This window comes from Homalodisca vitripennis, chromosome 8 (genome assembly GCF_021130785.1).
Source record: "Homalodisca vitripennis isolate AUS2020 chromosome 8, UT_GWSS_2.1, whole genome shotgun sequence".
NCBI lineage: Eukaryota > Metazoa > Arthropoda > Insecta > Hemiptera > Cicadellidae > Homalodisca > Homalodisca vitripennis.
The window spans coordinates 23,509,893-23,527,452 of record NC_060214.1 but is presented as its reverse complement, the minus strand read 5'-3'; the positions used below and the strand labels follow the sequence as shown (position 1 = coordinate 23,527,452).

General features: G+C 38.0%; 1 protein-coding gene across 1 annotated transcript; it reads left to right on the top strand.

The window, feature by feature from the left end:
- The first annotated feature begins 394 nt into the window (after positions 1–394).
- On the top strand, positions 395–15,043 carry LOC124368060 (glutenin, high molecular weight subunit DX5-like). Its single transcript, XM_046825334.1, has 5 exons — positions 395–898; positions 8,165–8,328; positions 9,317–9,741; positions 9,831–10,707; positions 13,483–15,043. Exons 1-4 carry the CDS (start codon positions 395–397, stop codon positions 10,664–10,666), a joined length of 1,929 nt encoding a protein of 642 aa, XP_046681290.1. The 3' UTR covers positions 10,667–10,707; positions 13,483–15,043.
- Positions 15,044–17,560: the final 2,517 nt, after the last annotated feature.

The window sequence follows — 17,560 nt, the reverse complement described above, 5'->3', positions numbered from 1 at the left end:
GTTGGAAATACACTTCTAAACTGTGTGACTTGCAATAACTGTTGTTAAATAATTTTTATTTATATAATGTTTGAAAGTTATGATTAAAATTCATTTTAATGTTACTTTTACTTTTTCTAAATTAACGTGATTACTACGAATAGTATAAACAGCCTTTAACAGTTTTCATATGCTCTGTAGCATGTTGATTTAGAACAAACAATTGGATTATAAATTAACAACAAATTTGTTAAATTACTATTTATTGGCACATTGTAATTATAGAAACTTTTGATTTTCCTCAAAAATCTTAAATTAACCAAATCTCTAATACATTTATTTTTAATTTAAAACATACGTTTTTAAAAACTTTGCAACACTTTTCTCTGTTTTTGATTCTAGGTCGTGAAGAACCATGGTACGTTCCTCAAAGCTATCAGCAAAGGAAAAGTATGAGAGACAGAAAGCATTGACAAAGGAACGTCAGCGAAGGTATAGAGAACGAATGAGTGAAGAAAAGAAAGAAGAAAAGAGGAAGTATGACAGAGATCGTCTTGCTCGATTGAAAGCAGAAAATAAAATAAAGAAAATATCAGACATGACTCCTAGAGAACAAAGAAAAATGCGAAAGTATTGGAAAGAAAGAAATCTTGTTAGAAGCCTGAAAAAGAAATCACTGAAAGAAGTTACAGATACTCCCCCAGCTTCTCCTTTACAGGACGTGAGAGAGGAATCTGAACAAAAAAGAAGAGGGTGCAAAAAAATCCGAAGAGACAAAGCAAAGGCCTATAGAACTATAGCCAAGCAACAAGAGAAGATTAAAGAATTAGAAAAAAAGTTAGGAAAGTATAAAAAGCGGTTGCACAGAGAGAAAAAGAAACATTTAATTGACTCATCCCCATCTCCAAGAAAAAAGCACGTAATATATTATGGGGGGGGGGTGGGGGGGGGGGGGGGTGGGGGGGGGGGGGGGTGGGGGGGGGGGGGGGTGGGGGGGGGGGGGGGTGGGGGGGGGGGGGGGTGGGGGGGGATATAAACATTGGAAATTAAAACGCTTTAACTATGATAGAAATTATATTGAGACACAAATTGTTGGAGTATATAAATAAATACATATATATATATAATATATATATATATATTATATATATATATATATATATATATAAATAAAACAGTGGGATATAAAAGGTTATTTGCTCTATGATTATCTGTTCGTGGGACATCTCGATAATGATATTGAGCTATAGTTTTAACATTTTTGAAATTTACCCTCAACAAAAATCCAAAATTGATCATTGATTGTAATTATTGATCATTTTGGACGCGTTTGGCGTGTCCAAATATGCATGTCCATACATTGTTGTGTGCTCAATTTTAAACCGCAAAATTGGTCTGAAGAAAAAATATATTTTATGATCATTTTACACTTTTTCAAATATCCCCTCTAGTGGGATGCAAAGTCAATGATCCGCTTCCACCTTGAAGTATCAGAATAAAGGCACATTTCAATGTTCTCATTTGAGATGGATGATAAGAAAACCCATTTATGTCTGATTTGCTCTTAATTAATTTCAATTTATCTCAAAACTATTATCACTGTCACAAACACGTAATAAAAAGCATAAAAACAATAGGGAATGTTCAAGGTTTTACGGAGTTATTGACAAAATTATTGCCGCGCTCATAATTATTTCATATACTATTGTTAATACAGGATGGCGCATTATGTCAGTTTCCACATAAATTGAGATATTTTGTTTCGATTGTTTGGTTAACAATGTTAAGTTGACGGCAACACGGAATAAGTTCATTGTTGTCTGTTCCACTGGCTAATGTAAAGTGACGCTTTTTTGCATCTGTTATTTGTTTGTGTTTTTAAAATGTTTAACAACACCCAACGGCGAGATTAAATCCTTTAGTTGTGGTGGAAGCATCATAGAAATACTGCTATAATATTTGAAGACTTTAGTGGTAAATATCCAGGTGTTCGCGATACCCACTGGGCAAATATATGTGGAATTTAAATAAGAAATTTGAAAAAAAATAAAAAAAAAATAACAGTAAGTGTTTTAAAAATGCCCCGAAGTGTGGTCGTTCACGATCAATTTGCAACGAATAAAACCTAGAGACAGTTGCTCAAGCTTTTGTAGCCAGTCCCGTTTAAATCGACTCGTAAGGCATCTGCTGAACTAGAAATATCAAAAAGAAGTATGTGCAATTAAAATTTAAGAATGTTAAAGCAGTTAAAATTTAAGCCATACCGTCCATCTGTACTCCAAGCGTTTCACAAGGAGGATGATTCCGATAGGCGATTGGAATTCTGTTAGGACAATAATTTATCCGCTCAGAAGCTGATCCAAATTCCTTGCGATAAATTTTTGGTGTGATGAGGCATGTTTCAAAACTAAATGGACGCGTTAATCGGCATAATTACGTTATAGTCTACTGGTCGGATGTAATTCCTTATAACGTAATCCAAGCAGCACTCAATGTGTCTGGTGTTATGGTATGGAGAGGTATTTCGAGTACTGCACTGATTGGTCCTTATTTTTCTTCAAGGAAATGTTAACTCAGAAAGTTACTTTCGGTTGCTGCAAGAAATAGTAGTTCCCGAGCTCAGAAACAATCCTGTTTTCAATATTCATTCGCTCATCTGGCAACAAGATGGTGCCCCAGTACATTTCGGCATCCAAGTTCGAGATTTGTTAAATAACACTTTTAATGAATGGATTGGTCGCCGTGGTACAATCGATTGGCCTGCGCACTCGCCAGACCTGACCCCATGTGATTTTTTACTGTGGGGTGTTATAAAGGAGACTGTGTATGCTTCAAAAACAGCAAAAACTCTTGACGAATTTCACAAACACTAATTATAAATGCATTTGAACTTGTCAATAACGATAAACTTTTTATTGCTTAAAGTGCAAAAATCAAGGTGGACATTTCGAACAAGCTGCTTTAACAGTGTCTGGTAATTATGTAAGTAAATTTCATATAATAAATTTGTTTTCTTGCCTAAAATATTTATGCAATTAACCTATAATCGCCTTTAAATTTATCTTCTGGGGAAAACTGACATATGCGCCACCCTGTATATCCGATCAAGCCACGGCATTTTATAACTTACAATAAAATTTGACAAAAATCGAGTTCTCTTGCGGATGGTAAACTATTTTATGTGGCGTAACTTGTCAGAACCATATTGGTTTTAACTTTGATAGTTATTAGTCGTGTAAAGATAATCGAAGATTTTAAAGGTCGATACCGGCCATAAGGAAACGAATGATTATTTAGATCTGGTTCAGAGAAATTTTGCTCTATTTCTTCAATTGTTTTCAAATACAATACTGAGAGTCAAATGGTTGTTTTACAATAAGATAAGAGGACTAAGGCAAACAAGTTGTGTACTCTAAACAAGTACGTTTTCAATAAAGTAAAGTAAATAAATAATAATATGATTAAATATGCCAATATGTATAAATAATAACGCTATCAATAGTTAAACAACAAGATTGTAATAGAGGATACTGTGATCAATGTGTTCATAACGGCTGATATTTTATACACTTAGGCCTAATAGTGTATAATTAACCTTGACTAGCTTCCTGTCTTCTGTGTTGTACCTAACCAACTAGCACCCATCATCCTAATAATATTAAGTGCGAAAGTGTCTTTGTTTGTTAACTACTCAACCAATTGAACTGAATTTTGCATGGGTTACATGGATGGAAGGCCTATTCTTATTTTAAAAATTTTCTGTGAGTCATGACTCACTGGTCTATAAAGTAGAGAAAATCCCATCTTGGTCTCTAAAGTGGCGAAATATTAATTGAAAGAACCTGTTTTATGTAATCAACTGTTCTGTTTAAACATTGTTTTATGACAGCACAGCCATATGTTTTCATTTATTTAACCACAATTTCGAATTTGTTTACATTTATAGTGTGAATGCTTAGAGTAAACCTTTTCTGCAATGGCTGTTGCCACTAAGACTAACAAAATATCCAGATAAGAAAATTAAACTTTTTAGTAAAGATATACCTTTAACTGACATTTTAGAAAACATGAAGTATACAGTGCTTGGTCAGTACTGTAATACAGATATAAAAGACAAATACAGTATCTATCATTTACTGTAAATTTAAAGTCTTATAAAACCTATCTTAGTTGTCTTTTGATTATAAGTAGTTTGCTCAGACCTGTGTTTTTCTTGATCGGGACACAAGTGAAAATCAGTTATGGAACAAAAAAGTACCAAGACCAGACTTAGACGGCTTTTCTTAATCGTGGCAAACAAGGCAAACTCAACATTACGTATGAAATATAATTAACTCGAACCACATGTGCTCATACACGTGCAAAACCTACGAAGTCGCATGCGAAGCCGCGGGTAAACTGCTAGTATCTCAATCAATGCTGTAATCTAAATCGGCTTAAACAATATTGTGGTTAGTCTTTTGACGATTTACACACTATAAATATAAACAGGACTTAAACTAATTAACAATGTTTGCACAGAGCAGTTGATTACATTTGACAGGATCATTCAATGAATATTACACAACTTTAGAGACCATGATGGGATTCTCTCTGCTTTAAAGATCAGTGGGGTCTAGTTCGAAGGGCTTTTCGAAATAAGAATAGGCCTATGTTCATCCTAGGGTTCCTAGGAATGTTCATGTGAAATATTAGTATAATAGTTTATACGTGAAAGGAAAAAAAGCAGCAAAGGCACTTTCGCATTTATAATATTATTAAGAGAGGAGCTCCTTTATTAATGTAATTCTTTAGTTAATTTAATAAAAAAACGCTCCAAAACTACAATTGTCATTGGCGTAATATCTTTCGTTTTCCAAAGAGGCCCTTCAAACTAGACACTGTTTAACACAAAAATTATTTAAAAAATTAAAAATAAGAATTTCCTTGATGCATTACGAAACAAATTTTATAAAACAATCTAGTAAATAATGAACCGTGGCTTTTAAAAAATTCACCGTTCCTTTTTTGATCTAATCAAATATTAACTTTACGTTTTATATATACATAGAATACTTTTCTGGTTAAAATTATTATCTCCTGGTATTTTTTAATACCATTTATTTTATTTAAGCACAGCATTGTTTATATTATGTTGTAACCACTTTAATTTCAGTTGTGAGTCTTATGATGTTTTATTTGAAAACGTAAGGCTTCATGAAAATAAACGTTTTTGTATTGTAGTGTTTGTTTTAAAATTAATAAACATTATGCATATTACATATTCGTGTTACTGCTCAGTTGTAGTGGTCATCAACGTATGTGTGCAATGACGGCGAAGACAAGATAATTAGGAAAATGAGACACGGCCATTAATGGCACTATAATTTAAAAAGAAATTTAATAATAATCAGGTATATTATTTCTAATATCAGTACAAGCATTTAAATCAAATAATTTAAATAGATTCCATTTCCAGAAGGAGAGAAGGTAACCTTTAGGCGCCACATGTAAAATCTTTATACGATTCACTGTTAATTTCTGTGGATGTTTCATAAATCTTGGAGTCCCAAATCTTGCACTCGTCCAACTTAAGCTATGAGGCAGTTAACTTCTTTCGTAACTCGGAAAATAATAATAAATAACTAGTTACAATACAAGCGTGCAAAAGTAGGAATAATTCAAAATTTCAGCAAATTGAGCTAAGCGGTTGTTGTAGAAACTATTAAATGTATTCACATAATAAGCTTATAGCATTCAAGAACTTTGAATCCATCATAAGTAGGCTATGCTGCGTACAGTAGATGAGCTACCCGCCACCGTTTTAACTGGCTATTTCTGCCAAATGTCATTTTTTCTCCAGACAGGAAGTAGACTGCGGCTTCACTTGCACTCTATGACTAATGTTTAGAAAGCTGTAACGAACTTCACGGATCACCACAGCTCCTTGTGGATATACAGCTTGATCCCTCTACCTTGTTGCTTTAAAGAAAGAGAAGGAAAGGCTGCATGCAAACATCTCTGGACCTTATATTGGTGCAAACAAATTGTAGCAGCGTACCTTTTTCGTAAAAACTACGCCATATGGCCCAAGCAAAGGGTAATTTGCTCATCTGTTCCATCAGGATTAGTTTGTCTTGTCTGTTTATCAACGACAAAGGTAATTAGTGATTTTATTGTGAAACGCTCTTCTGTAGATTTATATAAATTGAGTAAAACAGACCTGATTTGAGTCAGTTAAGTATGAATATTTTTGTGTGATGTAATGGGAAGGATATATCGAAATTTTTATTCCTTCGTTCAGTTTAATTAATATACTGTTGTATTTCAAGGAAGTATCTTTTAAAAGTAGTTTCTTTTTCTTCGCTCAAACAGAGAGATTGACTTAACAATAAAAATTGAATAAACCTAAGGAATGCCTCGATAAATAAATAATAATAAAAAAGTAATATGATTTTACTAATCCATAACACATCTTCTTACGAAGAATCAGCTGGCAATATGGGAAGAAAACCTTACATGCAATAAATTCCCTACATTGTAAAATGAACCATCAACAACAATCTTCAGCATTGATGGCATGTTGTACTCATTAGACAAATTTCTTCGATGACGCAGGTGTGGCTCTTAACTTTCCAGTGCACCAAATGTCATGCCTGAAGTTTATTATCATTTGGTAAATAAGTATCATTTGTTAAGTGTATTGTTAAGTAAGTTATTATTGCTACGTTTATCTACAAGTTGATATGTATTATTTAATACCATAGTGTTCTATTACTGATATCTCTCGTTTTTTCAGTATCACTGTGTCAGTGACTTTAAAACAATTAGCTTTAACTTATCTTAAAAAAAAAATCACCACGCTGATAGTAATTTAAGGTAATTTTATAATAGCATTTAAATTAAATTGTATAATACCTACGAGTACTAATTTTATGATTAGTAATGTTTTACAGTAGTTGACGATATCACCTGCTACTATAGCTCTGCTATAATATATAACGTTTTGTGACTACGATTTCAATTTATCCTATCACAGTATCACGTCCATTTTACGAGTATTTGCCATTTCCATTTTAGCGGAAACCAAACATTTGATTGCATTTTTTAAAAATAATTTATAATCTTTTCCTAACGCAAATATGTAATTTATGCAAATTTTCAAATCATCCAATGGTCTATGAGCCGTAAAAATTGTAATGAAACCTGGAAGTTTTCTTTTTGGAATAACTGATTTTTTGCTTGAGGTTTGCCTGTGACGTGTTAGTGAAGTTTGTATCATTGAACTGTGGCAAATGTCTGGAAAATCCCTCACAGCCGCTTTTTGACCTGAATACGGCTGTTTTTAGAAAAGAATCCAACTTGATTTTTTTAACGATTCCTCAGAACAAAACATTTTAAAAATCATTACTTTTCCTGGCTGTTCATTTATGAAAAAAAGAGGATTTTTCCGGACATTTGCCGTCGTTCAGTGATAAAAAACATCAGTAACACTTACGTTTCGAGACCTGAAATCCGATCTCTTCTTCACATAAATAACTAACTTAACATATAATTGCAAACTAGGTTAAAGAATAAACAAATCGTACCAGAGCGTTGTGACACGCGTAAGTCAGGAATCACAACTCCCGTGTTGTGTGTCTACTTCACTAACTCTAAAACATGCACTTAACAACAACTAAACAAAACACTAATTATTAAAACTGAACTACAGAATAGAGGTCACAAAAGGTCTGCATTCGTCGACCAACAACCTACAACTTTTTTTATCACTAAACAATGACAAATGTCCGGAAAATCCTGTTTTCTTCACAATCCTTCCATAATCAAAAACAAACAAAAGGACAAAGAATGTTCATTTGTACCCGTATAGACACGTTCATATACACCAAACTGTCCTAATATGGTTTTGTTACCCAAAATTCAAATTCGATCTTGAAATGACTTCATAAGAATTATTTTTAGAGGCTAAAGTGAGGCTCGTTTATTACATATAATTGTCAGAGAATATACATTGCAACATTTAAATTAAAATATCTGTACGTGTCTTTTTTGTAGGAAGTATAAGGTTTTGGCAAAGTATTAGGACATTAAGACCCAAAAAGGTGTTCTGTAGATAACAGACAAGTTAGAACGAACCGTACGCACAAAATACAATGAAAAATTATCGGTATAAAAATAATATATACAAAATTATGTGTTCCAGGATGGCGAATCCTGTCCTCATCAGACTGTGACCGACAAGCCTCCCGAGTACGAGTCCTTGGTGTTCGCATCGGCAGGTCCTGTAACATCCTGCGCCGCTCCTCCAACGTACGAAGAAGCAATCCCCGTCGCTGATGAGACCCGAATTCTACCGCCTGAGTACAGGTTAGTTCTAAGTTCTAAAAAGATCATTAGGCAAAAATAATAATAATAATAATAACAAAGTAAATAATACTGGTCAAAATACGTGTGCTACGATAACCAACCACTGACAACTCACCAGCAGCCAATAGTAAATGGCTTGTATCTGCCTTGACGATCGCCGTTTACTGTTGGCCGCTAGTCAGCTGTTGACTATTTCGAGTAGGCAATCGTGACCTGTTTTTATTTTTTCAGTCTATAATAGTTATTGTTATTTTTATCAAGTGTATGTTTTAGAGATAGTGTGCATTGACTTAACACACAACAAACTTGTGATTCCATACTGCGTGTGTCACAACGCTTTGGCACTATTTTAACCTAGATTGTTGTCATGTACAAGAGTTATTGAATCGTATCACTTAACGATGGCTATTGAATTACTAAACACACTTTAATTTTTCTTTTAACCGTGTGTTATCACTATTCGTATCTTATTATATTGGGCTTTAATTAAAGATTTTATATATAAGTTTACTTTAATGTGCGTAGTTAACTATTTGTTGACCCAATAATATTTATCTACAACTTAAAATGTATATTACGAATGAACAACCAACATCAACTGCGAATAAGTGCAAATTAAATAAAAATTTACATGGGACATTCTTAACCACCATGGTAAATCATTATTCTGCTAAAGTAGCAGTTGCAATAAGAATGTACATCATATGCTCAGATCAGATAATTTAATTTATGCCAATAGTGTTTCTCGGCCATTATTAAGTGATTTCGATTAACTGACAACAGTCTAATAATAAAAATATAGTACAATAAAAGGCATTGAAAACGTGGATCACTGCTAAAACCTTTATTGGAATAGTAAGAAAGGATGATCTAAACGTCATAAGGTTAAATAAACAAGACAGGTCACAAGATTTAGTGCAGTAGGTAAGACATAAACATATTATCCTCTCGCAGGCTCCGGCTTCTAGCACGATTCGACCATAAATAGGCTTCGGTCTCTGCCACTTTTTGGCCTCTCACACCACTTGGTCTCTCAGCATTTAGGAGTTCTCTGGCAAGCCCCGGCCAGTGGCAAGCCTCGACCTCTGGCAGGCCCCAGCCACTGGAAAGCCCCGGCCAGTGGCGAAGCCCCCGACCTCTGGAAGGCACTGGCCTCTGGGAAACCCCGGCCAGTGGCAGACCCCGACCTCTGGAAGGCACCGGCCTCTGGTAATCCCGGCCAGTGGCAAGCCCCGACCTCTGGAAGGCACCGGTCTCTGGTATTCCCCGGCCAGTGGCGAACCCCGACCTCTGGAAAGGCACCGGCCACTGGAAAGCCCCGGCCAGTGGCAGACCCCGACCTCTGGAAGGCACCGGCCTCTGGTAATCCCCGGCCAGTGGCAAGCCCCGACCTCTGGAAGGCACCGGCCTCTGGTAATCCCCGGCCAGTGGCGAACCCCGACCTCTGGAAGGCACCGGCCTCTGGTAATCCCCGGCCAGTGGCAAACCCTGACTTCTGGAAGGCACCGGCCCTCTGGCAATCCCCGGCCAGTGGCAAGCCCCGACCTCTGGAAGGCACCGGCCACTGGAAAGCCCCGGCCAGTGGCAAACCCCGACCTCTGGAAGGCACCAGCCTCTGGCAATCCCCGGCCAGTGGCAAGCCCCGACCTCTAGAAGGCACTGGCCTCTGGCAATCCCCGGCCAGTGGCAGACCCCGACCTCTGGAAGGCACCGGCCTCTGGAAATCCCCGGCCAGTGGCAAGCCCCGACCTCTGGAAGGCACCGGCCACTGGAAAGCCCCGGCCAGTGGCAAACCCTGACCTCTGGCAGTCCCCGGCCTCTGCAAAGCCTCGTCCAGTGGCAAACCCCGACCTCTGGAAGGCACTGGCCTCTGGCAATCCCCGGCCAGTGGCAAGCCCCGACCTCTAGAAGGCACTGGCCTCTGGCAATCCCCGGCAAGTGGCAGACCCCGACCTCTGGAAGGCACCGGCCTCTGGTAATCCCCGGCCAGTGGCGAACACCGACCTCTGCAAGGCACCGGCCACTGGAAAGCCCCGGCCAGTGGCAAACCCCGACCTCTGGCAGTCCCCGGCCTCTGGCAAGCCCCGGCCAGTGGCAAACCCCGACCTCTGGAAGGCACTGGCCTCTGGCAAGCCCCGGTTTGTGGCATGCCCCGGCCTCTGGCAAGCCCCGGTTTGTGGCATTCCCCGGCCCCTGGTCTCGGAAAGCTCCTCGCCATTGGAAGTTCCTGCCCTCTGATTTTCCTCGGCGTCTAGTATCTTCCGGATTCAGGAAGGCCCCAGTCAATCAGCTTCTAGCAGCTCTGGCCCCTGGCACCTCTCGGTCTCGGGAATCCTAGAACAACCCAGCCCTTAGTAACTCCGGTTAGCACCCAATAAGGTTAAAATATATCCTGCTACAATTATGGTTCAAATACATCCAACTGCAAGGCATATATAGTACTTGTACATAATACGGTTTTACTCTAGGGGTTACGTTTTCTTGGTGCCAAATTTAGTTGTGAGCTATCATTGCTTAATTCTTGTCTTAAAAAAACATTCAGTACACTTTTTACTGATACTTATCCAACTAAACGTTGTACAGGATTTTATACTAGGGCTCCGTCCCCCTTCCCAATAGATGCAGAATAACCGTCTTTGGTTAACATTTGTCATATACACTGTTCGTACTTTTGTTAAAATATATCCAACCGCAAAGCGTTTCCAGTATTCATGCGCAGTTTTGGCCTGGGGTCTACGCGTCTTTAGCTCCAAAGTAGGTTATGAGCTATTCCTGATTTGTCCTATAGAACATTAATTTAGATTAAAATCGATCTACCTACTCATAGACGTCTTGTGTAATTGTTTATCCTGCTTGCTTCGCTTTCTTACAAAATGAACCGAAAACCCTATCTAGGGTAATCATGTATCACTTAGAACGTTCATTATAATTTTAACTTAAATCCACCCAGCCACAATATATCTATATTGGTTGTGTAAAAAAAGATTTTGGCCCTGAGGCTCCATCTCACTTGTCCCGATTAACAATAACGTCACCTCCGAAATTATGTCACCTCCGCAATTACGTCAAAATTCCACACATTACAACACATGAAATAGAACAAAAATTAACCTTTCCTATCTTGGTTGAATTAAACTGAAGTCGAATTAAGTAACGGTGAAGTATTTAAATAATATTAACATTCAATAATCAATCATAGAAGGATTAGCCAGACCAATATGTATCAGTCTTCAACTGCATCAGCGAGCGTTAGCGGAGTTAGACGTTGACGTTAGCGAAACTGATTACTGTACAATCTTAAAGTGTTAAAATTTGTATTTATAGAGTAAAAAGAAAAAAATAGAATGGAATCAATGTTAAATGTCGGTGATAAGATTTAATTTCAGCGTACTCCTTGCGTTGTTCTTCACCAGAACATTCTCTATTTTGAATACTGCTATGAAAACTAACTTAATGGACAAAAATGTAAATGAAGCACGTGGCAAGTTATCTGTAGACTTCATTTCTAAATTGAGAACAATGAGTTCTGTGACAGTACATACGAGGGCTGTTTTTTAAGTAAGGGCCGTTTTTTTTTTAAATAAACAACAATTATTTTTTTTAAATACATTTATTTTCAGAATCTACATACTTTTTTTAGTTTTCTACATAGTTGCCTTGGCACTTATCATATCTTAAAACTAAGTTTTGAAATCCCTCTTCAAAAAATTTGCCGCCTGCTCTGACAACCAGGAGTTAACGGCCGTCTTGAATTCTTCGTCGTCATTGTAGCGCTTCCCGCCAAGATGATTTTTCAAGTACCGAAAAAGGTGGAAATCGCTCGGAGCAAGGTCGAGGCTGTACGGCGGATGATTCAAAAACTTCACAGCCAAAAGAGTCGATCATTTCCTGTGTCCGAGCAGCGGTGTGAGGCCTTGCATTGTCGTGGAGGAGCAGAATTCCCTTTGTCAGCATGCCGCGTCTTTTGTTCTGAATGGCGCGTCGGAGACTGGCCAGGGTTGCGCAGTAGGCTTCTGAGTTAATCGTCATTCCTCGTGGCATAAAGTCCACTAGCAAAACATCGCGCCTGTCCCAGAACACAGTTGCCATAACTTTGCGCCGCGACAGCGTTTGTTTGGCTTTGACTGGAGATGTTGTGTGCCGCCATTCCATGGACTGTTGCTTTGATTCAGGAGTGATATGGGATACCCATGTTTCATCTCCTGTGACAATTCGACTCAACATGTCGTCTCCTTCCTCGTCGTAGCGGGTCAAGAAAGTCAAAGAACTGCTTAATCTCTTTTTTTGTGATCCTCAGTGAGGAGTTTGGGTACCCATCTTGAGCACAATGTTTTAAAGTTTAGGTTTTCTGACACAATTTTGTACAGTACTGACCTGGACACTTGAGGAAATTCCATAGAGAGAGTGGTTATTGTGAACCGTCGGTCCTCATGAATTTTTGCGTCAACTGCAGTAACCAAATCTCCCGTGATCACAGATGGCCGGCCTGAGCGATCTTCATCGTGGACATTTTCGCGGCCATTTTTAAATTCTCGGACCCATTTCCGCACGTTACCTTCACTCATTGCTTTGGCACCATACACCTCACAAAGCTGACGGTGAATGTCAGCAACCGACATGTTTCTTGCAGTTAAAAATCGTATCACTGACCGAATGTCACACGCGGCGGGTGATTCGATAATCTTAAACATTTTAAAGATCCACAGTAATGCATACAGGTTAGGTACAGAGCTGTAACTGACATGAAGTTGTTCGCTAGGAATGCCGGGAGGCGGGGCGCACGCTCGTTACGGCAGGAACGCGAACTACTACCGTGTACGGGAGAACGGCCCTTACTTAAAAAACAGCCCTCGTATCCAACCACGGAATTTGGCTAACTTCGTTCAAGCCTCAGTAAGCTGACACAGTAAATTTCTCTTTTATCTGCAAGGGAAATGTAAAATTTGTCTTCAATATGAGTGTCTGTCTGTCTATCCGCAGACATCGTTAGAATGAAGTGAGCTGTAGGTTTAAAATGTATCATTCAACCACAGTGAAGCCTGTTACGCGACACGGGGTCTGGCGTATTCATATCGAGTCGTATTAGTATTCTGTGAGAAAAACACGTACTCTTATTTAAATACACTAACCTTGTCAATTACGTTTTTGTTGCAGCAGGTGTACCAACGTCGCAGTATCCTTATGTCCAGTACACCAACATTCCACCTCTAGACACCCAGGTGTGGTACAGCAGGAAACACGGACCCACAGGAGCAAGAGTTTAGGGGATCTCTGTGACCATGACAGTGAACTTCTCCTTGCCTAGACTTCTTTTTTTATAAAATAAAGGAGACTTCAGTCTCCTTTTAGTCTTATTCTGCCTTTCCCATGGGTCATAGGCGTTGTGCAAGGATCTTGTCAAATGAACTGAAGGGATGTTCGGGTTAGCAGTACCAATAATAATATCCCGGCCAACGCAGGATATAAAATAACGCTATTATTTCCAACCTTAAAATACAAGATGGCAGGTCATCGGCTTTCTTATATAACACCGATAGTTATTAATTGATTGAAAAGTACTGATCGGGATTGCGAGTATTTAGTTTCTGGTAAATGTACAACTTAACCAACATGCCCAAGGTAAATTGCTTATATTTAATTTTGAAGAAGATGCGTATTTAATTTTGATTTTAATACGTATGTGTTGAAAATATGACTAGGTACAACGTATCCATCATGCAAATCATTCCATCTCCAATTGTGTTTGTTTTAAAAATCATAGTTCGTAATAAATGTTGTATACTAAAGGTTGTTATGAAGAATGAACCACATTATGTGATGACAGAATTGGGCTGTGTTATTTATACTAGTTAAGTCTGTTGATCTACAGTAGGCATCACCAGAGAGTGCAGTTGAGGGAGGAGCCTATTTGACGCGTGACCTTGGAGCAGCCAACGAGGACTGAGCGACGTTGCCAAACTAGTTCCCCGCTAAACCCTCAGCACTCCGTGCCGGGCGGCAGTTGACGTATTCAGTAGCAACGTCGCGCGGGCCTGTCCAATTTATTGCTCACCACCAACTGCACTCTTTTGTGGCTCCTACTATAGTAAATTAATGCATCATTTTGAAAAGATGTAGGCCTAATACAGTTATAACATAACTTTATCAGTTGTAATATAAAGTAGAAAATGTTTTGAACATGCAGCATATATGTAATACACAAGTATATAAATATACGAGTTTAAAAGATTATTATATAATATGTTGTTTCATAATCATTATTGAAATGTTACAATTCAATTCCAAAATGTTCAAACTATAACAAATAGTAGATAAACATTGTAAAAAATAATAATATTACATGAATTTATGTTATATACTGTAAATGTGTTTCTCAGGGAAACATTTAGAAAGTGTAATAAAGATGGCAGGCAACTAACTACAGTGTTCTTTACAATTTCAATTGGTCTTAAATATTTTTCAAAATCTTTGAGGGGTTTCTGCATCTATTTTGGAGTTTCCAAACATTCTTATCAATACATATCTCAGCTGAAAATGTGGTGATTTTTATGGCAATTCTAAAATATACCATAATTATACATTGTATCTATAGTGTAAAAATGTATGTTGAGTTCGCTGTCTAGTAATGTTTGAAACTGGAATTAGCGCAACTTTGTGAACATGTATAACTAGCATTGAAACATATCAGAAGAAGAATAAATTACTACAAGAAAAATCTGTATTTACATAAATTTACCTTCATAAAACTATCTACCCTGTTAGTATATTTTCTTAATCTGAATAACATTAATATGCCAATTGCATATGATAAATAGTTTTATTATCCAGGGGACTCGAAAAGATATTGTTGGTTGTGTTTAACCTTAAAATATATTAGTTAATTTCAACATAACGTTTATATATGTAAGAAATAAAAGTTACATAATTCAAGGCGGACTTGTAACCAACTGAGTCGGCCATCCTGTTACCCTGGAGGCACTTGTCCCGAGAGCGAAGCCAAATTGAGGCACAGCCATGTGGAGGCAGCCCCAAGACGAGGAGGCCTACCGCGGGTTTCGCTAACCGCGCTTATACCAATGTAAACTCAAGCATCCAATACTTTGACAGCATCAAATTAGCAACCAACCATTATAAAAACTAGTTACAGTCCAATCTTGATAATCCGACAGATATGGGACCAGCACACTGTCGGATTACCAAGGGTGCCATTTACACAATGCATAAATAACCTATAATCAGTAAGAAACGTGAGAATAAGCAAACACTATACTGTAAGAACGTAATTATAGTAGAATGAACAAACTGTACATACATAATATATAAGTGAAAAACTCTTAAACTAGCATCTTTACACTAAAAAAAAAAAATCAAAAACAGTTTTTGCTTCTACTTACTTAAAGATTCTGAGATCACATTGTCCTGAAGACTTTTTAACTTCTCAATTTCAACACCACGCTCTTGACAGTAAGTTATAAGGGTAACAGCTGCCGATACAGCGTCATTTCAATTACAGCGTACATTACTGACTTTAAAAGACTAGCAGCCACCTCGATCTCGTCGCCGTCAGTCTTGCCGCTGGCTGGAGTAGTGGTCTCTTCAATAATCTCGTCATCATTTAAGTCGGCATTTAGATCAGCCTCCATCAGCCACTTCATTACATCTTCTTATGGTATGCTCTCATTTTCTTTCAACACTTTTTTTAATAAATGAACAATGAACATGGTAGACAGACTAACCAAGTAAGTTTCATCATAATCTGTTTCGTTTTCAAGTAACTACGTATCGTCAATGAATACAAACCTTATAAGAAGCGCAAAACCAATGTTAAAAAGTCTGCCAACTTTTATTTGAATTTGGCAAGCTTAGCACGTCCACCGCTAGGCAGCGTGAAGGGCGCTCGTGGCGTGGCCAGCTAGAGTGAGAGACAGAAGACAGAGCGGGAGCGAGGGAGAAGACAGAGCGCGGCCAGTTAGAGAGAGAGAGAGAGAGAGAACAAGCTAGAGCGAGAGGGACAGACATTGAAACAAGCGCTCCTAGCGACGGACGCGCTAAGCTCGTTTTGGCGGGAAACCAACTTGGCAGACTATTGTTTTGGTTTGTATTCATTGTTATCATAGGAAAGGACGACAGATTGGACTGACTGATCACGCACGGCTGAGAGGCAGTGAGGGAACGTTCGAATTTGGTGGAGTGGGGGGGAGGCTGTGCCTGAGCAGCCAGCGACGCGACGCCTGCCGATAGCGTATTTCGAGCATGTCGGATTACCGAACGTGTCGGATTACCGAACGTGTCGGACTGGCAAATGTCGGATTATCAAGATTGGACTGTACATCCATTTAAACCTAAAAAGAAAATAGAAATTTTAAATCAACTCCAACGATAATGGTGAATGACGTCATTCTCGAAGAAGCCGAATCCACCAATAAGTTCCTACGTTCACACCTTGACAGAGGCTTGATCTGGAACTACCATGACAGCGCGTGTTCAAGAGTTGCTTCGGGCATAATTGGTCTACGCAAATTTTCCAACTTTTGTAGCCGGCAAATACAATTAATGGCCTATTTTGGCCTCATTTATCCGCACTTATCCTATGGTATTAGACTGTGGGGTGGTTGTACCAAGTGAAACTTTGATAGAATCTTTCGCCTCAAAAAAAAAAAAAAAATAATTCGTTGTAATTGTTAGATTAAAATACAGAAAGTCGTAAATGTACGTTGTTACAGAAGTTATTTGGCTGCTACCAACTATATCAAATCGTATAGAATAAAACAGTTCTATGGCTTTCAAATCTTTGTTGTTGCAATTCTAAAGGAACTAATGTATACTATAATGTATTAGTATCACACTGGTTTTTAAAATCGTCAAATCAAATAAGAAAAGAACGTAGCCAGTTAGGGGCCCAAGGGGTCCGGAATCCCCCCTCAAAGTTAAATTGTTTCAATTACTATTTTAGTAGTTATTATTATTTAAATAATTCAGTATTGCTAACTGAAATAGCGTTCTCAACATAAAGAACGGGTTAAGAACTTTTTAAGTCACAAAATGGGACCTTACTTTTTGTCCACTAAGGGAGAATATTAGTTGTCTTCACCCTCCTCCATAATTTTTTCTTGGCTACGTTCTTGAAATAAGGAAATTGTCTTACTTTGAATTTGTTGCAGATGATGTAGTTGCTTCAATCCCTGCAACCAATCACTATCGTCTCTTTCACATTCATTGTCTACGCGTTTCC